Below are 24,706 nucleotides of genomic sequence, written 5' to 3' on the forward strand. Positions count from 1 at the left end.
CCAAGCTCTCTCCTTCGTTGAATAAGAAAGGTAGTTTGTACTAATTATTAAGAATTACTTCAAATAGACACTAAGATGGAGTTTTAGTTCGATGAGAAAATAACAGAAAACGATAATCACTCTATAATTATGGGTCATTATTTTTCATGTTTTCTAGAAATATCAAAGAGAAAAAGACATTTTCATGATTTTCACGCTTCGGAATAGGAAAGAAAACAACATGAAATAGAATACGAATGAAATTGACGAGGCCGAAAGATATTTTATGACGTATTTGTTTTTTTTTCAAACAATATGCGTGGGATCAGAAAAGCATTTTCAGCATATTTTGAAGAAAATTCCTCGTGTTCCATCATTGTAAATAGGTGTGAGGAGCTATTTTTGTCCATGTCAGACACCCGTAAAAAATAAACAAAATCAAGAGAATCAAGAGAAAAACCATGTCGATAATACATAAGACCTATCAAAAATATAAGAATTGTAGGCTACAGTTTACATTAATAATAAACATGTTGTTATCTCAAATACTCAGTAATATTTCGTACATTCGTCTTACCATTGACATTGGACTCTTTTGTCTGATATAATGCTTTAGTTCTATCTATAAGAAACAAAAACGTTGAACTATATATTTAAACAAGATTTTTGAATATACAACTGCGCTCCGGAGTGTTAATATTTTACCAAAAACATGACTGGGTTAACGGCTTAGAACAGGTTTCCAATTAGCACATGAAAGCATACAAATTTAACCGCAATGCCAAAGCGTAACCATGTCTTTTCTTCATGAAAATGGTCAGAGTAAATATGAAAATAAGCCAACAACTTATTCATGTTGTTAATCAAATCAAAACAGTTTCAAACGTACCATACTAACGATTTAAAACGTTAAACCTTTCTCACAAACCGTGCATTCATTTATGAATGGGTCTGCTGTGTTCTGCTGCGTATGCATGTCGTTCATCCATAAAAACAAACCAAAAATAAATATTGTAGAGGAAATACGAGCATGGAATCAAAAATCGTGCCACCCTGTCAATTCTCGAAGTCCCCGTTTCATAATCATCAAATTTGACTTTCCTTTTACGTTTCAAGACTTCTTTAACATTGACTGGTGCTCCTGGTGCTTCTGAGGCTTTACGACTACGTGCGGAATCCAAAGCAGTTTCCTTTAGTGATGCATTTTTCAAAGAATTTCGCTTGAAAATGAAGAATATGGTTTATGTATGTATGGTCATACGTTTATTTTGTACTTGTTTTCAATATATACACCTCCTTTTCACAGAACCACTGGAATCCCTTCACACTGGAAAAATTCGCCGAAATATCGTCCCCGGCGGAAAATGATCGTCTAATTTTTTCCCCACTGAAAATAATCAATTAAACCAATCCTCATTGCAAAGTATTATGCTATTTTTCTCATTCCCACTGAATTTTCTGACCTTAAAACAAAAGAATTGAAATCTCCAGCCATAAAAATGTGGGAATATCGATCCTCATCGAATTTCAGTCCGTTATTCTTTTCTCCACTGGCTGAAAAGATCCGACCGGGTCTGTGAGAAGGGGGTGTATATATGATAAATCTTTACTTTTAATTTACACCGGGTGACCCAGAAAGAAGTGTAAAGGTTTGATTGCTAACTGTGTCCGAAATAATGCAAACTTTTGATAAATTATTTTGTCATTGTAAAGAGGAAAAGCAAACTTAAAATTTGGTATATAACTTATGAAAATTGGCTTAGTGATTCTCAAGCTATACGCTTTTGAAGTCAAAATTTGCTTTTGAAAAAGTCCATAAACACGTCTAGAAAGGGGTATCAATTTATCGACCACAAAAATGAGTCCTCATCGGCTTTATATCGGAGTTTTTTTAGAATCCATCAACTAAATCCTAGACTATAGACCAGCACACCATTCGGGCTGGAACGATATCACGCGGGAAAAGTGAGCGTAGGAAGAGGGCGGGGAAGGAGGGGCTGACCTCTCACCAACTTTTGCTCGTTCTCCTACGGAGCTCCCATTTTAGCAAACACCCGCCGCCCTTAAGTTCCCACCCTTTTACATGATTAATTAACATACTAGTTTATTAGCATGGTTAAATGCCAGAGTTCCGCCAAACTTTCTTGAAATAGTGGCACGGTTAGAAATTTGTACCCGTATAAGATCAAGTTCCATGATGGGTCGTAACAAATCATCTTTATATACAGTGGAACCTCTAATTAGCGGACACCATCGGGGAAAGGGGTTAGTGTCCGCTAATTAGAAGTGTCCGCCTTTTAGAAACTTTTGATCTCGGAGCTCCAATTTTTAAATTAGGCCATCCCAGGGTGTCGAAAATATAAAATTGGGGTCTAAAGTACTTATCTGCAGACACTAGGCCATAGAAGAGCTCGAGTGACTGGCAAGAGGTTAAATCGAGGTGGTGAGTACGGACTTGAAGTACCAGTGATTTATGATTTCTTTGGCCCACCTAAATTCGTTGAATGGGTCAAGGGAAAACTGGAAATTTGTATAAATAATTTGAATAATAAGACTAATAAGTGCTCGAAATAAAAATATCTAAAATTTTTTTTTCAATTTTGGACGTCTGTGACCCGTTTGATATTCAATGTCCGCTAATTGGAGAGCTAAAATAGGGGTTTTGGCCATTTCATGCGAAAAAAATTGTCCGCTAATCAGAGGGTCCGATAATTGAGTGTCCGCCTTTTAGAAACTTTTTTATGATGATTTGACTAGGAAACGGCCGGGGAAAATGAAATTGTCCGCTAATCAGAGGTGTCTGCCTTTTAGAGTGTCCGTTAATTAGAGGTTTCACTGTAGCTTCATAAAGTGAAAATCAAAATACACTTTTAAAAGGTTACTGGAAAAAATTGCTGCACTAACCTTTTCTTCTTTCTTTGCATTTTTGACTTTCTTCTTTTCTCTTGAAGTATCCACGTTAACCACAATGGTGTATTCAACCAACACCAGCAGAATGAAAACGAAACTAACCAGGAAATACCAATCCAATGCTTTGAAATAACTGACCAATGGTAAGGAGAAATTCACTCTGGTCCACAAAGTACACAATGTTAAGAGGGTAGTAACGCATAATGCTGAAAAAAGGAAAGAAAAATAAATAATCTTATAACGCATAGTCAAGCCCTAAAAAGCCCGTAGAGTTATAATGACAAAGAGAAATTCGGTCTGGTCCACAATGTACACAATGTTGAAAAAGTAGTAACACATAATGTTGAAAAAAAAGATGAATAAATACATAGCGAAGTCTCATAACTGGAACCTTTAGAACTCGAATGTCTCCTTAACTGGAAGAAGTTTTATCGTCCCTTCAGTTATATTATCTTCGGAACAGGATTTTAAAATTCTCTCTTGCTCTTTTCGATTTGGACTAAGAAATAGAGGGAGCCAAACTATTCAGCCTTGTCAATAACGGAAGGATTTCAATGAATTTAAGTGAAAACGACAGTACCCTAACCAACTTTTTGTCTCTATGATTACTCACCTACACGTGAAGATGTAGAATATTTGTTTAACCATAAGGAGATCATTGAAACACAAACAACAGACACAATCGGAAAGAATACTTGGATGACCGAAACTTCAACGCCTCGCTTAAAACGAAACATGACCTGAAGAATTGTATAATTCCCTAGAAAATAGGAAAAGGTAGCTATAGGATTAGTCAGGATAAGTCCAAAAAGTGTTCAGCAAAGATAGCATATTTTAAAACTTTTTTTGCAACTATTCAAATATTATTAATATGAAACGAAACACGACCTGAAGAATTGTATAATTCCCTAGACAATAGGAAAAAGTAGCTATAGGATTAATATTGGAGGGGCATAAGTTCAGTGACACCATGAGGGCCAACCAAGGTTTGGCTCGAGGGAGGGATTTGGAAATCTAGAGCTCTAAGTTGGCTAAAAACACTCAAAAAACTAAAATAATTCAATTAAAGGCAAAATTTAAAGGTAAAATACTCCATTTTATGAAAAAAATCACTCTTAAAAATATTATAGGGGGTGCTAAGCCCCCCTGACCGCCGGTAGCTAAGGCACTGAACTTTGTTTGCAACTATTCGAATATTAAATCAAAATGTCCCTACGAATTGAGTGGAAATATTGAAATTTAGAGAATATTTACTACCTGATTCATATTTTGATATATTTTTGAATGTCTCGACTTTTTCCAACGTATACTGAGATAGATCATACTTTTCAACGATTACGCCAACACGCCAATTGTAATCCACGTAAGTGTCAGGGTAAGCGACTAAAAGGAAAAGTTTATGAGAGGTTTGCTTTTTGGTTGAGGCTGAAATACTATAATCAAAATATCAGTTTAGAGACAAAAAATGTAAACGTTTAATATGTCAATGTTGACTGGATGAAAAAACGGTGTACCTTATCAGCCCTGGTTGACATTATAAAGGCTGGTATAAGTGATAAAAATCAAATTAGGGCCGGGCTAAAAATGGAAACTATCGAGCTTTGACGTATTAAACACCGGTGCTCTATTAGGTCCGACTAAAAAGGCCTCAAGCTCTAATAGTGAAAACTTTTGGCTCTAACACAGCCAAAATCTAGCCCATGGCCAAGGTCTGACTAGGAGATGACAGAATCTAGTACCGGAAAACAATTTTTGAATTTATTGAAATCAAAAATTCATATAGTATGACTTACAACTCTCTATGAAGAGATAACAGAACTGTGTATCCAATGGATAGAATCGAAAATTCATTCGACAAGATGCAACTACAGTGACTCTGGAGATCAAATGCACCGTGCCATCGCTATTAATATCCACTTTATTGTTTCTAACAGTAACCAAATGCTGTTTGGAATTGATCTCGTTGATAAAAACTGTATCAGGAACCCAGATCAAATTAGAAGGTCTACCAAGACCTAGTAGCGGTGTAATGACTTTTGAAATATTATGTTTGAGACGATAGTCCTCCCATTTTTGTGACATCCAAATATCGATCCCATAGCTCTGTATAAAGTGAAATTGATTGTACTTTATCACAAACAATACAAGAAAACAGGAACACGCTTTTTTTTAATAAGGAACTGGTAAATGTTTGCGCACACTAAGCTGTGCTTAATACTTTGAAATTTTCAGTCTAAAATTTGTTCTTACGATGTTCTTAACCCTTAACCCTTCAAGCATATTCCTATTCTTTTACTAGGGAAACATCTTGAGAGGGGGGGGCTTAAAATATCAAGATTGACAAGTCCTATGACCTTGAAATTTTGACCCTTGAAATTCGTTCACATGAGTATTTGATACTTTGCAGACCAGTCTATAATAAAATACACATTGACCACCTGCCAGAACTCAGGAACTGCTGCTAATGCTACTACTTGCTACTACTGCTACTAAAGTTTTTGACTTGAAAATTTCACCAATGATAGATATTGACCATCTAAGACAGTGTGCAAGATTTCAATTTAGTCATGTGAGCGGTTGGTATTTTACAGACCGGTCCGTTATTTAGCCAAAATGCCAAGATGCTTGAAGAGTTGATATGCTTAGTTTCTTTACTTTAAAACTGAAAATGGGTTCAATTTGTTAGAATCTGTACTTTCTTAGTAATCTCTGAGGTCTTAGAATCAGATTGTCCTTAGTTTATTCCTCGTTTCGGTAAATTTTTGCCTCAAACGTGTAAATTATACCTAACAATACTTAAAAACACACACAAAATACATTATTTTTACTCTTTTAGGGAATCTAGAAGTTTATATGAATTATAGAATTAATGACGGGGGTAAAATCGATAGTTAGTTCACATCTCGATCAGAGTGAACCGATGAGAATTTTTTAGCCAGTGATGTAATGAAAGAGCTAATTGCCAATGGCATGGAAAACCACCTTATTTAACGATTGTGGGGATTTTGAAATCTTATTTAACGATTGTGGGGATTTTGAAATCCACCGGATATTCTTAAAATAAACAGTGACTATCTCATTGGGGTTGCAAGTTTAGTCCATCTTGAAATAGGATTTAATTTGTAATATTTATTGCACGGTACCGAGTACAATATGGGATATATTTTTCGAGTTCAGAATTTTCGTCATATTTTCCGAGCCTTTAGGCAAGGAAAATACAGAAAACTCTGAACGAGAAAAATATATCCCATATTGTACGGGTAAAATGTGATAACTGGTTTATCGCCAACTTGAGAAATATCAACAAACTTTTCACTCTCCATTTGTCTTTCTCTATGTTATATTTTTTTCATTTCCTGTATTGTGGTGAAATCAACATCAAAACATTCGAAAATGTTTCGAAAAGTCATTAAAAAGTTTAAAACATTCTTATTTGACATTTTTTTGTGCCTTGAGAAGAAAACGAAAGCATTTCTCAAAATAAATTTCTGTATAAGATACAAAAGTTCAAAATACGGTCTCTCGCTTACCAGACCCCTTTTTTGAACACGGTCTTGTATTTGTACGGTACAATATAAAATACAGAATTTGTGTACGCGTTTTAGCCAATCAGATTGCTCATATTTTTCATGTTGACGATAATGCATAATACTTGGAACGTTAAGGTACAAAGCAGAATTGGAAAAAATGAAAAATATATTTTAAAGTATATCATATCATTTACTATTCTTAGAAATTCTCTTAAAATGTAAAGTTATGATTGGATCGTCTGACATGAAGCCGATTGGTTCGATTCGAACGTTTTCCTTTGTATATAACTTCTAGTATTCCGTTCTTTCTTGAACAAAATAATATACATCTTTTTACCATAGCATAATAGTACATAAATGTTCAAATTCAATGATACCGCTACCCAGATGATGGATGCTGGTAAAAACAGATCTTTTTTCCCTCCAAATTTTAAAACAATAAACATCACAATGAGTGACATTGTTGACGAAAACGAAGCGTACAGTAAAGACATTGATTCGTTGAAAATATACGGTAAATTTCGACCACGGTACGCAATAACGAATGTAATTATTTGTAAAATTCCTGAAAATCCAAATTGGAAGATTTTTGGCAATAGGTTATTGCAGGATAAATAGATGATTAGTTTTTGGGTATCCCTTTGAGATAATACTTCTGGTAATTGGCTGCTTAGTGCAATCAATGTCAAAACAATAACAATCACCATTAAACCAACAATTATGGTATATTGTTGAACTATTGTGTTCCGTTTATTTTTCGTTGTTAATTTCCTCATTGAGCCAAATGCTTTTAAAATTTTATGTGATTTAGTTAAAACAATGGTAATAAAGAGAGTATACAAGAATCCTGGTGAAATAGCATCTATAGAACATGATATTTTTGCCGGCTTCATAAACCGGAGACATATAATTCCTACATTAATGAGTAAAGATGTTACCAAATGTAGAACAGTTAACACGAAATCTGAGCTTTTAACAACTGGTGTTTTTCGGTGCAATATGAAAGTCATCAGTGTGATTGCATTGATACTAACGCCGAAACAAGGTAAGGATATTGATGCATAGAACAGAAGATCTTGGGTTAAAAACATATCAGTATACGGGTCAACACATCGAGTATGGTCAACATTGGATTGATGATATTTTGGACAGCTCTGGCATAAATGGAATCCGTATTTAGGTTTAATGTAGTTGGGAGCACAACGCTGGCATGTGTAGCCATATTCGTAACTCCATTTTGCAAGATTCTTTAAAAGTTGACCTCTAGTTTGTTCCCAACCTGGATCACATGCATGTTTATAACATATTGTACCTTGAATACCAGTGTCCTTGTATTCGTCATATTTATTTATATCGTAAGTCATTTGCACCGTAGAGTGTTTAAATTCGTGCCTTAAACTGGTTGTCCGAATTAACACTGACTGAAGTACTTTAAGAGTTTGTATGATAGCTCCTTTCACCAGATTATAAGGTTTCATTTTAGTATATCTACCAAATAATTTGTTGATTTGTACCAGAAACTCTTTAGCCAAAGCAAATGCAAACTCTGCTGTTTTCCCATTAGCAACAAAAAGCTTTTCGAAACGTGGTTTGATATCGAAAGCATATTTGAGTTGATTTAGAACGATTTGCTGTCTCAGTTTAGTTGTAAATGAAAATAGATAAATATATTCGTAAGGGTCTGGAAAAATTGCTCTAAGGTTATGCCCAATATCGTGAGTGAACCATATATGTCTTGTATGGAAATCTGTGTTTGTTTTCCTGACTAAAGTTATCTGATCATCAGGTTCGCCAAAGAGAATCAAAACATTCGAATCTTGTTCATCGTGCAGCTTAAATATCATAGATTCCAAATCAGTTTCATTTCGTATATCAACTGTTTCTTTGAAATAACATAAGTGTGGATGTTCGGTTCTAAGTTTGTTAATAACTCTTTCATAAAACTCACGGTAATAATTTACGTATAATTTATCATGTCCAGAAATGAAGATCAGTCCTATACGTTGCCAATCAAATATCTTAGCATGTATCAACAGAATGTAAACTTCAACGTCTAAAGGATCCATCACCGTGTAATATGGATTCATAATACCTGGCAATGGATGAGAATTCAATAGAAATGTTTGTATACGTCCATGAGCAAATAACAATTCTAATAATAATTTGTGAAGATCCTTTTCTAAATAAACGAATAGAACAAGTATTTTGCCATCGTTTTCTCCAGATTCAGTATGGTTGACATCTGACTGGAACTGATAGTCTAGGATTAGTGTCAGAGTAAGGTTTGAGAGACGTTGTTGACTGGTGCAAACATCAAAGCTGATATACTCCATTTTGCCATACTGTCTATCTGAATAGAAAGTATAGTTGATGATTTTGTCGTAAAGCAAAGCTTGTTTTTGTACATCTGTTCTATTCGAATGCGCCTTCATCGCTTCATCATCACATTTTGAATAAATACCAATGATATATTCTTGTGTAATAGTATTTTGTATTGATATACTTTCAATGATTAAAAATATCAATACTTTTAAGACCATTACTGATCGACTCTTGTCTTGACTTGTTGTTGAGTTGAAAAAAAACTATTTTTTTCCACATTAGAATTCGATTTCAATCATAAAAATTATTTAAGGTCTTACTGTTGCATAACCGCGTCGAAGGCCACGAAAAAGGGGCCTAATGTCAAAATGGAAAATGGAAAATAAATCTATAATATCAATTAAAAAGAAAGGCGTTGAAAGGGGCCAAATGTCAAAATGGAAAATAAATCTATAATATCAATTAAAAAGAGAGTCTTCCAAATGAATATTTCAGAAAGTCCATTGATATGGAAAAATATGATTTTGATGTTCACTAATTAGATTTTGTATACAATCCATTCTTCTAAAATTATATTATTTTCCAATTAGAAATAAGCTGGGAAGGATTTGAATATAAAAAATTCTGAAGATACTTCTAAATCGTCAACTGAATTTGAACCTGGGTTAATTCGTTTAGCGAAAGGTGTACAATATGATTCCAAATGCTTTAAAATAATAGGAAAACTAGTTAGATTATTGCAAACAAATCGGAATGGAAAATATAAATAAGGGAGAATCTTACCATCTTTCGTTCATTGATTTCTCGAAAAGATTGGATTTTGATTGTCAGATGAACATTTGTTGCCGAACCTGTAAATATGGATGGAAATTTCATTGGATGATGAAAACACACTAAAATATAAAAACAGATACATATCCTAGGGGGAAGGGGAAATCAAAATAAATTGCCTGCTGTACGTTCGACCCTTAAGGGAATGTTTTTCAAAATGAAAAAAATGTTGTGAAATGAGCAAAGATGAGTGAAAGTGCACGTTTAATGGTGTAAAAGGTGAGAAAAGCGTTTTAGGGCAAAATTTTGGAAGATCTGGAAACTTTTTGCCTTAAAATGGACAAAAACATTCAAGAGAATACACCATAAGGGTCCTCGGGGCTATATAAAGATTTTATTCTAAAAAGACAAAAATGCGGAAATTCAATTGAGGTGATATGAAAGAATATTTGGTTCGTTTTTATTAATTAGTAGATCCATTAGAGTAAATCTCTTTTTTATCCTAACTTAACTATGACTTTAAAAAGAGTAAATGTACAAACACCCCTTTCTCACAGACCCGGCAGGATTTTTTCGGCGAGTGGGTATAAAATTAACGGACTGAAAATAGATGGAGATCGATATTTCCATATTTTTTATGACTGGCGGGGATTTCGATTCTTTTGATTTAGAGTCGGAAAATTCACAAGGAGATGGGAAAAATAGCATAACATTTTGCGGTGAGGATTGGTTTATTTGATTAATACAGTATATCAGTGCGGATAAAAATTGGAGGATAATTTCCCATTTGGGACGATATTTTGGACAATTTTTCCAGTGGGAAGGGTTCCGAGTTGGTCTGTGAGAAGGGAATGTTCACAGGATTGCCACGACATGGAAATATTTTATTTACCGGTATAATTTGGTCGAATATGTCGGTTGTATCCTTTCAAAAGTGAATTCCATTCTTTTCTTATTTGTCCATCACTGAAGAAAGAATGATATTGGAAAATTGAATTTTGAAAATAAAGCGACAAATTCTGTATTAGAAATAACGCAATGGAAAAATTACAGAACTTCTAAAAAAATTATGTCAATGATCGGGACCGTTGTTCCAGGAAGTTCCTAAACATAAGTAACATAGATTAAATCTTATACAAGTTTTTTACATAAGAAAAAACTATATAAGAACATAAGGCTTTGATGACCAAATTGAAGAACAAGTTAAGAACATTTTAAGGCTTTGCGGACTCTAAAACACCCGATCTTTAAGAAAAATGAACAAAAAAGATCACTAAATGGCGAAAATAAGAACATGTTAGGAACATTTTCAAGCTTGAAAGTCAAAAAGTTAAGAACATCCAGAGGCTGAAAATTTTTTGATCTTCTTATAAAAAGAAACGTGTACACTCTTTTTTTTATAAGAACCAGCCAATTTATATGGAGGCTCGGCTGTTCTTATCTTTTTGACAATTTTAGCCTCAAATCATTTTTATCTTATTCTAATTTTTATTTTTATCTTATTCTAATTTTTAGGGCAAAATTGGGTTATTCCTGCGGCTGGATATCAAGCCAGTTATTTTTACTGTTTTGACCTTTAATTTGTCCAAAATTCAGCCATTTCAGGTAAGGGGTTGTTCTTAAGTTGTTCTTATTTTCTGGCATTTCTGAGCCGCGTTGTTCTTAAAAAAGAGTGTATTTTACCCTTTTGAATCTCTAAAAACACATCCTTCATTAGCCAAGGTTAGCTCATCCTACTTTTCTTAGTAATTTACGAAAGATAATTTTCTTTCATTCTTAAAGGTTTTGTTTTTACATAAGTGTTCCCGTTGTTTCATATTAGACACATATTTCATATCAGGACAGTTTCTTTCTATTGTTATATTAAGTTTATATAAGCAAAAAAGTTTATATAAGCAAAAAATGTTTTTGTTTTCCTCTTTCTGACCAAGGGGGGGGGGGGTTTGTAGGGGTTCGAAATACCGATTTCCCGTCAAAATTTTTGCTGAATCCCGGAATCCCAAAAATTGGAAAAATATTGACACCGTCACACCGGCTTGTACAGGGCAAAAATGTACCTAAATACCGTCATCGTCTGATTTTAAAATACCGTTTTCCCGTCTCTTTTTTTGTCAAATCCCGTAATACCGTACTAAAAAAGGACCAATCCCGTCACACCGTAAAAGTACAACCCCCCCTGTTAATTTAAATTGATGAATGAGCAAACGTTATCACTCTTATTTAAACACAAAATATTAAAAAAACACTTTACCTTCTTTTTGAGCTTGCATCAAAAATATTGGCAAACAAAATAACTACAAAATAGAACAACATTTCTGTAAAGAAAGTCAGAAGAGACTTCGATCCACAGCACAGTAAAAATTTAACACAGTAAAAATTTAACACAGTAAAAATTTATTTTCAAATTTTTCATTTTCTAGTAGATCCTAAATACTATTGATTTATTCATATTCATTATATTAACTGGAAGGGTTAAATGAAATTTGTTTACTTTCAGCTTAGCATGATTTTCATTAAGTTTCTCAGCTTGATTTCAATCGTCATTATGTTGACGTAATGTTATAAATGATGACGTTATCAAGCAAATAGAAATCCATAATACATGTTCTGCACTGATTTTGCAAACCTCTGATGTCAAATGCTGAATTATTTTTCCACAAAATTGCATAAGAAAATGAAGAGATCAAGAACCAAAAATCAACAAGAATTCTGGTACTGGAAAAAAAGTATTAGGTATTGAAATCTTCCTTCATTTTTAAAATATAGTGGCAACAACCTTGAACGGTTGAACAACCAACTCTCAAAACTTCATACAATCCTGTTTCAAGTAGACGTTTCAGCTTGAAGCGCCATGTTTACATAACCAATCAAACCACTCAAGGCCATACATAAAGTAATGATACATTTATCCAAAAAGCCTATCATTGACTTGAAAAGATTTTCGGCGGTTTTCGAACTTCTTTGCCAATTTCATGTAAAGGTATAACAAAAGTAATAGGTCCTTGCGCCTCAATGTCTCCCTCATAATCACATGGTTCCTTCAACGCTCTCAACTTTTTTCTAGTTTTTTGTCTTGCTGAAGGATAAACAAGGCTTGTTTCTTTACATCTACAGATCCGAATAAATTGAGTTAATAGACAACAAAAGACAGCTAGTCCTGCCAACAACCTGAAATAAACAAATACCAATTATAAGTGCTGCGAATGAGGGTTCCTTCCACGAACCCTTGCTCCATTCATTGAACAGATTCTCCTAATTATAGAGAGGTGAGCGAGTGGGGTTAAGTTGTTAGCGCAAAAAAAAATTCCTGTTTCCTTCCATGGAACAAACGCTAGCTTTTCGAGCCCATAAGGAGTACTTAGGAAAAATGGGTGACGGGTATGTGCGAGCCATAAGGGTCCCTTTTTCACACCCTCAATATGGAAATAGTCTCTCTGGGGGTCGAATTTCTAACTTGTCTCGGACATATCCGTCATTTCGCAAACCTACCAAGGGTTACGAGTTATAGCCTAGTGGTCTATGATGTCCGAATCTTGCGGCTCCTTGTTCGAATTTAACTTTTCATTCCAAGGATGAAAACTAAAGGAGCAATTTGGAGTTGTCTATTGTTTTTTTTAGCTCGAATCACCTGTTCATTTAAAATTTTCTTCAATGGGCTCTTCCAGAAAAAAATCTTTCTTGGGGGGGGGGGAAGGATGTAATATTTTTTCAATGATCTACCCTTGGACATTTTTCACCCCCTGGATACGCGTTTTACCCCTGTACAAACATCAAATCGACCCTAAAATCGACACTAACCCCCCCCCCCCCCTGGACATTGCAAATTCACCCCATGGACATAACAGTTTTTCAGGATTTTTTAGATACCCCTGGACAATATATCTTCCATAAATTTATAGATAGTTGAGCCAGCTAACCGTGTGGCCCCTGCGAGAAGAATTGTAAAAGTATCTAATAGTCATAGAGTGATTATTGAGCTATCAACATGCTCAATTTTTATAAATTAACTTTATTTACCATATATACCATCCACCATAGAATTTTGTACAACATCCTGTGCTGCAGCAATATTCTTCTGTACTGCAACTAAGAAAGAAAAACATAAATTAGCTGGTGTTCTTATGCTGTGCCTGAAGTAGGAAATTTAATTTTTATGTTAAAGTTATTAGGTATACACGTAGAAAAATAAAACAAATTTATGTCTGAAATTGTAAAAAGGGCAAAGGCGAAAATGAGTTTCCATAAATTGTAATTATCTTGTAATTAGTTCCTTGTTTGTATTGTATAGAGACAGGGTTGTAATAAAAAAGTATAGCCGGGGGAAGGGGGTAGGCTTTTGTGATACTATGGGAAAGAAAATAGCCTGAAGATTTTTTGGTTTATGTACTTCCGAACTTAGCATGTTAATTATGTTTTAGCACATTTTAGCACTTCTCCAATGCAATGTCAGTAAACATTTCAAAAGTGAAATTTTGGGATTAAAAAATAAGCTTTTCAAAAGTCAATTCTATTGAATTTTAATAGAATACAATCAAATCCGAAAAATCCTACAACCACGAAATTTTATCCCATCATAGTAAACAAATTTTTTAACGAAGTTTTCCATACCTATATTTGAGTGATTCAGATTTCTTGCCAATTTTGTTTAATGCTTTGGTAATGCATACATCTTGCAGACTTAATTTCTGCAATGGGAAAAGAAGTAAGAATAATTTAAGGAATATAATGAAATAATGAAATACAATGTTGTTCCAGGATAATTAGAAAGATTATATACAATGGGTGAAAGAAAATTGAGAGTAAATCTTTTCCAACTGGAAAAATTCCTTAGCTTAAGTCTGTTTCAAAATAAATTGGGAGTCAATACTTTTTCTAATATTCATTTTTTTATATCTCTTTTGGATCGAAAATTGATAATAATGGTCAAAATGGACCTACTGTAAGGGGCTAATAGCTTTTGACCCACAAAAGATGCGAAAAACCTGAATACACATTCGAAATCAATTTAGAAAAGTATATAATAAAGGTTTATGTCCGAGTAGAAATAATCTTCATTTACAAATTTTTAGGATATTCTACAAAGCTTACTTCGAGCCGCTTACTTCCGACGAGGTATTACTTTTAGTTATATCTTTATTTTAGTTATATCTAAAAAAGTATGGGCTGTCATTTTTTGGTACAGACCTTGTAGTATGGACAGAAATTTGATCAGAAAGGAGACATACATAATCAACAATAAAATGTCCAAAGTTAGGAGTGGCTTTCCAAAAAACAGATACATATACAGGTTGTCCATATTTTAAAACGTCAAGTTTATTGGACACCATGTAAAACGAAAATACTTACGATGAAATTGACGAAACAAATACACCACACTAAAATAGACTTTTCCATATCAATCAACAAATTCCCAAATTAATGCAATGATTGAAACATGAAATATGTAAACTACAGTCTAAGATCGTCTGTATTGGAATATTTTTCAAACCAGTCGCACCTAAAGAGTATGGCAAAATTGACATAAGATTATATTTAGAAAATGACAAATGTGTTAAGTATGTCTATTGTTGGCTAATATGAATCTTCCCTTCCAAACTTTTTACCGAGTTTATGTATCGGAGGATATCGAGGGGTACGGTAAGTGAAGTCGATACAAAACAAAGCCAGTAGTTGATGTACGGCTCTATATTGCCTTTCCTCACCCAAACAGACGACGGTATTTTGGTGTTTTTACCGTCGTCGAGCAAAGTAGACTATGATTTTAGAGACAAGTCAACTTTGCTTTATACCGTCCCTCTCGATTTATCTCGAATACAAACTCGCTATTGCCATGACTTGAAAGAAGAAAACAAAAAATCTTCATTTTCTCTCATATATTTTCATTTAGTTTCATTAGCTTTAAATATAGGACCCTCGTGATTATTTGCTTTAGTGTCTAACTGTTTTTCGTATATTTTACCCCTAATATTTTTTCCTTCTAACTCTCTCGTTTCTTTAACTGTTGTGAAAAGTCATTAAAAATATTGATTGTTTTTTTCACACCTTATTTTTATCATATACTTTTTCATTATCCCCAATAATTATTAAATTAACAAATTAAGACAAGGAGACTACTTTTAATATAAGGAATATAACTTGGGAACCCATCATGATATAGTTATACAAGGAATATATTACTGTAAAAAGACAAGTGCTTTGAGTTTTTATTTCAAAGTTTTGTATTTAAAACCTCTCATAACTAATCATAAAAACATTACTAATCGATTGAAAAGTTTGTATTTTGATTGTGATTGATGGTTTATTGCAAAAAAAAAAAGGTCTATATCTTTATTGAGTCCATTTTAAGGATAAATTTAACTAGTTATCTATATTCATGACGTAATGTTTTCTACGGAAATACCCCTGTTTTAGCCAGTAGTGGCAAATTTAAACTAGACAAAAGTTATATAAAATTTGCCACTACTGGCATAAACCGGAGTCTTTCCGTAGAAAACATTACGTCATGAATATCACGAATTGCAATGAAATTTATATCAACGTAACAGGGCACTGAGTCTGCCCCATTTTGTTTGTAGCAGGTGTCTTAATAATGCTTAGTTGCTAAGCTCATAACAAAACAAACAGAAAAAAAAATAAAGCACGAAAAAATATAATTAATGGGTTGCAATTTTATTCAAATTAAAGTTGAAAAATAATTAATCATTGTTTATAATTCGATATGGAATATGGGCTAGAGAATGAAAATATATGAAGTATTGAATAAAAATTATGCTTAAAAAAAACTCTTCATATAAGCACAGAGCCTAGTTCTAAAAGGAAACAAACAACATGCTGAATGGACCTAACAGATATAGCTAGTCGGAAACATGCTGAGTGAAAATGAAAATGTTCGGACGAATAAGAAAAGATAACAGCATAGCATACTGTAGAGATGCGTACACTTGAAAAAGTGATGCAACTTGTTTCACGTTGGCTTTCCAATGTTTTAGAGCTAAGGAGCTACAAGGAGTTTTGGCAAAGATAAAAATTGAATGAAGCAACTTACACAAATCCGAAATTTCGTACAATATGGAAATATTTCACTCATTCCAGATTTTCCGTATATTTCCCTCGCCTACAGTAAAGGCTCGGAAAATATCGTACAGAAAAATCTCGGAACTCGTAAAATATTTCTCATAGCACTCGCAACTGTCCGATAACTATTACATATCTTAGAGTCCAGGGAATTTAAAGTGGAAGGGTGGGTAAGAATATATATATTTCATTTATAATAATAGCGAAATATTTTCCTTTAATGATAATTATATTATTATTTATTATTAGAACTCTATAAAATGTCATCTTTATAAAAAATATGTAATCTTCAGTATATAATAAAATATAAAAAAATTATTAATATATATGAAAATGTAAAAAATGCTATGAAAATATATACCTTTAAAATATTGATAGTAAAGTTTTTAAGCCAAAGCGAGGGGTTGCATACACATTTTTTTAAATATTAATAAGCAATTCAAATTTTTGGGTCAGGGATAGGATTAATTAGCTTTCTAACAATCTCTGAAAAATTTGCTGGCAACTCCTGATATGACCATACCTAAAGAGCTTTTACTTTACGAGATACATAGTAATTGGCTAGTTTGAGCCATCGAGCCTTATCAACCTGGTTGCTTATAATAAAAAAATAGGATATAAAGAATCATTTTGAAATAAGCCTCTAAAGAGGACCCCAAGCGGTTTGCGTGATGACGTGATAGGGACTTTCTTGCTGCGTGATTAGATTGATCAGAGGTCAAAACGTGATCGTGATTTGAAAGATTTTTGAGCCGTGATACGTGATTTGAACTTTTTTCCAAGAGATGTATGATTATCCATTTTTTTTCACTGATTTTCATGATCGTGATTGAAGACAAAAAATTAGGTGATATCGTGATCAGAGTTACCGCTGGGGGGGCTCTCTAAAGGAGTTTCCCAAACAACCTATAAGGGCACTGCAAGCGTTGATAAGAGGGCCTGATCTGTTGCGCTGCAAGGGTGTAAAAATTGATCTGATATTAAGGATGAACTGATATTAATTTCCAGTAGCGTAGACAGGAGGGGCGCAAAAATTTGTGTAGGAAAGCAGATTTTTATGATACTGTAATTATCTATTCATAATATAAAAAGATAATTACTGTGTCGTAAAAATCTGCTCTCCTACACAAATTTTGCGCCCCCTTGTCTACGCTACCCATTTCTCCTGTATACTATGAAAGTTGATCAGCGATTTTATTATAATCATTCAAATGGTTATAATCCCATTCATCGTACCATCTACAAGAACCTTCTTCGAAATGATCACAAACAACACGTGGCTGCATTGGCTTTCGTTTTGGTAATTCTGGCTCTGGTGATCGGTGTCCCAATGATGAAAAACTCTTATAATAATACCTAGAAGAGCAAAAGGAGAGAAAAAAAGATTACTTTAAAGTATTGAACTAGATCATACTGTTATATATTTTTGGAAAAAAAAACACTATTATACCAGTATCTGTACCATTACAACAACAAAATCGAGACCATTTCGTTTTTTTTATCTAAAACACGAAAAACCTTCTGTCCACTATTTCTCTCAGTTTGAACCACAAGTGATTTTGTGGTTTAGAGATGCTGGCTAAATCAATCTGCCAGCCAGGGTGCAGTATGCAGTGCTGACGAGTCCTAATAAGGACGAACTGCATATGCTGCTCTGCCACCCAAATCTCCTGAGTGAATATAGTTGGACAGAAATTCTTATTTCTTCACATATATATCATTTAAACTTCAACATTCAAGCTGAACCTACCATCTTTGTAATATAAATTTCCTTCCTTTTACAACTGGAGTTGCATGATGAACTGAAGTAGGATCACATCTTCCCCTACGATTCATGTTATTCCATACTAACAAACGCCCTTGTTTTGGGCGGACACTTAATCCAAGTTTAGGGAACTTCGTTTCTCCACCCTGTTTCACGTTTTGCAGATAGACAAGTGTTGTTGCATATCTGTCTCTAAGCTCCTTGCTATTCAGGGTGCAATCTGTATGCGTTTTATATCCTGAAATTGTTTGAAAAAAACCTTAGATTGCATGACAGTCGGGTATTATTTGAATAAGCTTTTAAAATCGTTTGTTTTATATAAACAAGAGTTTTAAAAATAAAACTTAGAGAAAATAAGCAACGAACTTTTGTAAACAATTCAGTTCAAGAAAAACATAAACCTGAACTGAAAATTTAGTGGAAATTCATTTCTACTATTGTAAATAAAATATCCAATTTTAAACCAGAATATAACAGTTAAATTTTGCTTACCAACACCTTTGGGATATGAAGTAATTTGAAATTTCCCACCATGACTGCTTACTAATGAAGTAACATCCTCAACCCGTTTCTCAAAAACCGATGCAAACGGACTTTCATCTCGATAAAAAGCAGTACTGTGACTCCACTTAAATTTCGTTTTCAAACGATTTGAAAAGGTCTCATTGATACAAGTAGTCCCTTCAATAAAATCACGATTCGATATTTTGATGTCATTCAAACCAGCCTCATTTAAATATTTTTGAAATGATTGAACTCCTGAAAAGCATAACAATGGACCCAGCTCATTTGATGTTTTGGCATGTTTAACATGGGCACCAGATAAGCCATTGCATTCCTCTTTCGTTAGAAAATCATCAACAATGAACACCTGAACTGAACTATCTTTAGTTTGGTGTACCAATTCTTTTACTTTAAGATTGCGCTTATCCAGTCTTATGATATCTCCATCAGTCATAGAAATTTCAGGACAAATTGTGGCATCGAAATCTGTGATAAAAACATTCAGATAATTACTCCATCTTTCTTTTGCATAGAAATTTTATGAATTCTTGAAATGATTTGAAAAAAAAACTGGAAAACCACTTTAGGGTAAATCACTGAAAATATTATCAAAACCTTTTATTGATGTTTACTGTTAACTTGATTATCATCTGCATATTTTGTTTCCTTGTCTGGGTTTTCAAGGTTTTGAGCTTTCAATCAAGTAAATGTATCAAACAAACTGTATCCGACTTTTAAGGTGTACCAGAAGTCTAGAATTAACTTTGTATATATGTTGTGGTGTTCCTAATTTTTCTAAAATCTTGTGTATATATAAATGAAAGAAATAATTAATAAATTTTTGAATTTCTTACATATATATAGTATCTTTTTCTGTTATGTTTCCTGAAGGCGACTGAGTGTGGGCCCTTAAACACGTGGAAAGTCACTATGCCAGTCACAAGTCTGGAACTTCGGGTTTTGTTTTGTGTTTGTATGTTTTTTGATGTATTTGATGTGTTTGCTTTTGTACTTGTCCCCATTTTGTATGTATTTTGATGAACTTGTGTAAATGATTGTACGGAAGTGTGTTTATCAAAAAAGTTTTTTGCAATTCATTGTTCCTCCACTATTACTTTTCTTCTATCTTCATTTGGATTAGGTTTTTCTTTCACATACCACTATTTAAATTCCCTTTAACTTTTTGCTAAATTACCCTCCGTTTCGGAATGATTAAAAAATTAAAAATACCAAAAAAATCGTAAATATATATACATAAGGCGAGACCAATTTAATTTGTTGTTCTACAGGCAGATTGTTGGCAAAATATGAGTCGGTCGGTCGGTAAAATAAAAATAAGACTTTCATTAATCAAGGAAGGTTACTGTAGTAGGCTTTAAGTAATATTTTCAAAAAATCTTGGTCGAATTTTCATCATTCATCTTTGATGGAGTTTGTAATAAAATCTTGCGTGCATAGAATTCATGATTCTAGATTCTTTTCAACTTTTTTAAAGAGTGAATTTTTTAAATGACTATTAGTATACTAGTATTAGAAATTTGTGGCATAGGAAGTTCAATATTATTATTCTTTAATTTGCAGTAAATGCTGGGTCGGTCGCGCCCGTAGAACAACAAATTAAATTGGTCTCGCCTAATTAACAAAAATATTCTTAACTTTTTTTCGTTTTTATCAGTTTGAGTTATTTATATATCAATACTATTCCTTTCTAAAATGACAGATATTACATATCTTCACTATATATATGGATACCCAGGCTCAAACTATGATTAAAAAAGATTAATCTAATCAAAAAATTTATTTTCAGAAAGCGTTCTAAAACGTCAAAACAACCTCATATATTAAAATTTATATAAAGCATATCGATACCAAATAATAATAAGTATTAGTTATCGCACGGTACCGAGTACAGGGATATATTTTTTGAGTTCAGATTCTTTGTAATATTTTCCGAGCCTTTAGGCGAGTTTTTGAGTACTTCTTTACAGTAAAAGTCGATTTTTTTCTTCTTTTGATTACCAAATAATTGTTGATCCCATAGTTTCTACCGTACCCTCCCCCCTACATTAGGGAAGGATTTTGGATTTTAATGAAACCTAGACAATGGGGGATGTTGAAAGCTTGAATTTCCTAATCCTAAGGGGGGTTGCAAGTAAAGGGGGGAGGGGTCTCGAGGATCTTCATAAAATTATGTACGAAAAAAAAGCTAAGAGGGGCAAATAATACTTCTTGAATGCTTTTGTCTGGAACTTTTTCTCAAGCATATACACGCTTTTTTATAAGAATATACTTTAAAATACAAGAATATTTATGATGAAATTGGCCCTAAAAATAGAATATAATATGGTAAGAATACAGAAAGAATATTTCAGGATGATTTTCCCCAAAAATTTAAGAATATTTATGATGAATTGAAAAAACACCTTTCTTATAAAAAAAGCATGTAGAAGCCAGGCTGGAAATGTGCACAGTACGCTGAATATAATTCAGAGTGAGGCAGTAATTACTTTTGGGGTATTGGCCTGAGGAGGGTAGCTCGACCTCGACCGTCATACCGTAAGATCGGGTAACTTGCATCAGTGGAAGCTAACATGCATAGCCCTCAAATCACAAATGACTGACCAATCTAAACTAAGCAGCAAAATTTCAAAACAAATAAAGTGTCTTTATTTACCTTTCTGTTTATTCTGACCATTTCCTTGACTTTCCTGAAGGTTTTCATGCTCATTCGTCAACTTTTCTCCCCTTAAACCCTGATGATCATCTCCCACATCAACCATATGTGCATGTGAAGTTTCAGGTGGTTGTAGTGGTGACGAGGTGGGCCACTTTTTAGAGTTCAATTTCTCAGAAAAGCCATGAATAACTCCGAATATCTCGTGAGAAAAGGTTAGGGTAATGGCTAGCAAAAGAAAAATTAAAACAAACCATCTGAGATAGTTGATTGTGTTCTCTTTTTGCCGACAAGAAGTGGAAGCATGTTGAGGAGAGGAAGAATATTTTTCTGGAACTGCAGCTTTCGTTTTCAACTTTCGATTTTTCGCCGCCATTTTTGTTTTGATTTGTTCGGAAAGGTCTAAACTGTGATGACACTGACAGATTTTCGATAACATCCGTACTAAAGATATAATTTTTTTTGATTTTTGTTGATGATAAAATTCTTTGCTAAAGGGATGCAATAGAATCTTTTAATTCTACTTTTTAACGATGCGATATTTTGTTTTTCTTTCAATCTCATATATTCTAGATTTTAGCATATCAGCGAGCGCCATAAGAGAAAGGCGGCATTTTTAGAAATTTGGCTTCTCCATCTTCTCCATTCACTCGAAAATATAATCTTGTTTGTATGCTGAGGTAAGAGTTTTCTTTTTCCTGAAATCTTGAGTCTGGATACCCAGGCTAGAAAATGCATTGTAAGTAATTAGTTAAACTTCTGTGTCTGATTGTTTGTAGTCCTTCAGCAGTGGTTAAAATTATGAATTTTACCAACAAGTTAGGCGGTCATCGAAAAAATGCTCTGTTCGCGTCGCAACGGGTGTTAAAAATACATGCGGGCGGACGGGCGGTCGAAAAAATTCCCGGGTTTTTTAAAATCACGCCAGTAATTCTAGGGAGGGTGGTAACGCAAACAAAACAATTTTTCTATGGCCGCCAGAGAGCGATTGAGAAAAAAGCTATACTTTAAAAGAACAAATTGTTTTTCCCGGATTTTTTTCCGCGTCTCCGCACCGGAAAATCAGCAAAAAATATGATACGGGCGGGTGACGCGAATAGAACAATTTTTCGATGGCCGCCTTACTGTGTATAGTAGGTCAAAGAAGATTTGGCTGAAAATTTACACCGAGCACAAGTGGTTAGGTCAGGGGTCAGCTTGGTAAAATCTGTGTGTTTTCATTTCAAGAAATGAAGCATGAGTCACCGATGACCCAAGCGCATTATTGACTATTATACCCAGAATGCGGCATGCAAACACAGGACCCTGCCGACGCACCGGACTTAACGAACACCGGACACGTGAAAGTCCGGTGTAAAATGAAATTCTTTTTACCACTGGACAATTTCTACACCGGACTTAAGGAAGTCGGATGTCCGGTGTCGGAGAAGGATATTTTTTCCCACGGGACAATCAAAACACCGGACATGACCAGTCCGGTGCGTCCGGTGTTTCTTAATTTTTTGTTTCATAAATGTCCGGCGTCCAAAATTCCCTGTATGCAACACCGGACTGACACCGGACTTATTACATCCGGTGTAGCGAAAGGATACTTTAAGCACTTTAAGCTGAAGTCCCGGAAAAGCGGGATAAAAATAAGTTTTTTGCAGTTTTCAAAAAAACGCCACATAGAAGATCTTTCAAATTCAGTATGAGAATAGAGCAGTAAAAAATACAACTTTTCTATTTTTCCTTTTTTTTTGCAAAAGTTCTAGAAATGAAAATAAAAGGATAATGATAATTGAATACTATCCACTGATGATCCGAGGCGCCATCGTAAAGCTAGAATCGCTTCCCGTACTCTTGGCTTGAGAAAATGATCAACAGATTAAATTTTTCACCTGCGCGGGAGTTCGTGGGCGTTCTGCGAGCGGTCTGCAAGCGTTCCCTCGGACCGTGTTAAAAATGGTACACTCAGCTGTGACAGATCATTTCGATGGAAGTTGTTGGAATGTTTACAAGACTCTTGACAGAAAATCGTTTGTTTTATTGTCAATGATGACAGTGCCGTTATTAATTTTGTTAGATCTGGTATATTGATGTTTGTAAGTGCACTTTATAGTTTTAATTCCCATTGAAGAATCATATTCCGATTTTATTTTCTATTTAATAATTCATAGAAGGTTTTACAAAACCTATTCTCTTGAATATAAAAAAAAAATAATGGCGACAGTATGATATCCATCCATCAGTATAACAGTGTTTTCATCCAGCATTGGCATTTGGCTGCTGGCTACTCATGGCTTATAAGCAGGTTCTAGGTGGGCCCCTAAGAATTTAGGTGATTCCTAGAATTTAGGTGGCCCCTAATGGAAAAATAAGTGTGCTTTAATCTCATTGTTAAGCAAAATTGAATGCAACATAAGCCTGTTGACAAAGATCATAAAAGATATTACCATCTCCCTGAGACAGAACTTTTATTAAATGTGAAAAAAATGTACTGGGTGCACCAAAAAAAAGTATACCTAGGTTTGTCCAGATATTGTAAGCTTCAGGATTTAAATTTTTTGTTCATTCTTTTTTTATTGTATAGAGGGGGGGGGTTTCAGGGGGTACCCGATTCCGCAATTCCGCCAATTTTTTCTCCAATTTCCGTCAAACCGTCTTAAATTGAACCAAAATTCCGTCACCGAAAATTCCTTTGAAATTCAATATTTTTGTCAAAAATTCCGCAAATTTTGAATATCTTTTACCAATTCCGAAATTCCGCAAATTTCTTTGCTAAATTCCGATTATCCGCACTAAAATTGTCTAATTTTCCGTCTCCATCAGGGAACCCAATTTCCGTAATGTCGTCTAAATTTTTGCCAAATGCCGCCACTCCGTCCGAAAAAAGGGCCGACTCCGCTCCTCCGCCAACCATGAACCATGAACTATAGAGGATGCTTTAACTTGAATTTTGAGCTATTATGCATTAAATTTGAAAAAGCAGTTCAAAAGTTATTTCCAAACTAACTTTTTTTCCATGTCCAAATTTCAAAAAATCATTAAAAACAGCAATCACGCTATAAATAAGACAAAATGACAAAAAAACAATTCCATTGTTTCTTTTATTCTTTTTCCTCTTATCTTATATTTTGCCAACAGTTTGCCCATCTTATTTGCAGGTCATGAACATTTCCAACACCATCAAACTCA

General features: G+C 34.0%; 2 protein-coding genes across 2 annotated transcripts; both read right to left on the reverse strand.

Moving 5' to 3' along the window:
* Window positions 1–840: 840 nt before the first annotated feature.
* On the reverse strand, window positions 841–15,046 carry LOC136814485 (gamma-aminobutyric acid receptor subunit alpha-2-like). The gene is made up of 11 exons (XM_067071039.1): window positions 14,859–15,046; window positions 14,121–14,197; window positions 13,530–13,598; window positions 11,764–12,680; window positions 10,405–10,478; window positions 9,525–9,592; window positions 4,683–4,992; window positions 4,147–4,272; window positions 3,503–3,649; window positions 2,884–3,095; window positions 841–1,199 (listed from the first exon to the last, which is right to left on the reverse strand). The coding sequence occupies exons 4-11, from the start codon at window positions 11,823–11,825 to the stop codon at window positions 915–917; spliced, it is 1,284 nt and encodes a 427-aa protein (XP_066927140.1). The 5' UTR covers window positions 11,826–12,680; window positions 13,530–13,598; window positions 14,121–14,197; window positions 14,859–15,046; the 3' UTR covers window positions 841–914.
* Window positions 15,047–17,752: 2,706 nt separating this feature from the next.
* On the reverse strand, window positions 17,753–21,978 carry LOC136814486 (uncharacterized). The gene is made up of 4 exons (XM_067071040.1): window positions 21,530–21,978; window positions 18,844–19,341; window positions 18,337–18,589; window positions 17,753–17,942 (listed from the first exon to the last, which is right to left on the reverse strand). The coding sequence occupies exons 1-4, from the start codon at window positions 21,966–21,968 to the stop codon at window positions 17,759–17,761; spliced, it is 1,374 nt and encodes a 457-aa protein (XP_066927141.1). The 5' UTR covers window positions 21,969–21,978; the 3' UTR covers window positions 17,753–17,758.
* Window positions 21,979–24,706: the final 2,728 nt, after the last annotated feature.

The sequence above is a fragment of the Clytia hemisphaerica genome, unplaced genomic scaffold, assembly GCF_902728285.1.
Source record: "Clytia hemisphaerica strain Z4C2 unplaced genomic scaffold, Clytia hemisphaerica genome assembly, whole genome shotgun sequence".
In the NCBI taxonomy this organism is placed as follows: Eukaryota; Metazoa; Cnidaria; class Hydrozoa; order Leptothecata; family Clytiidae; genus Clytia; species Clytia hemisphaerica.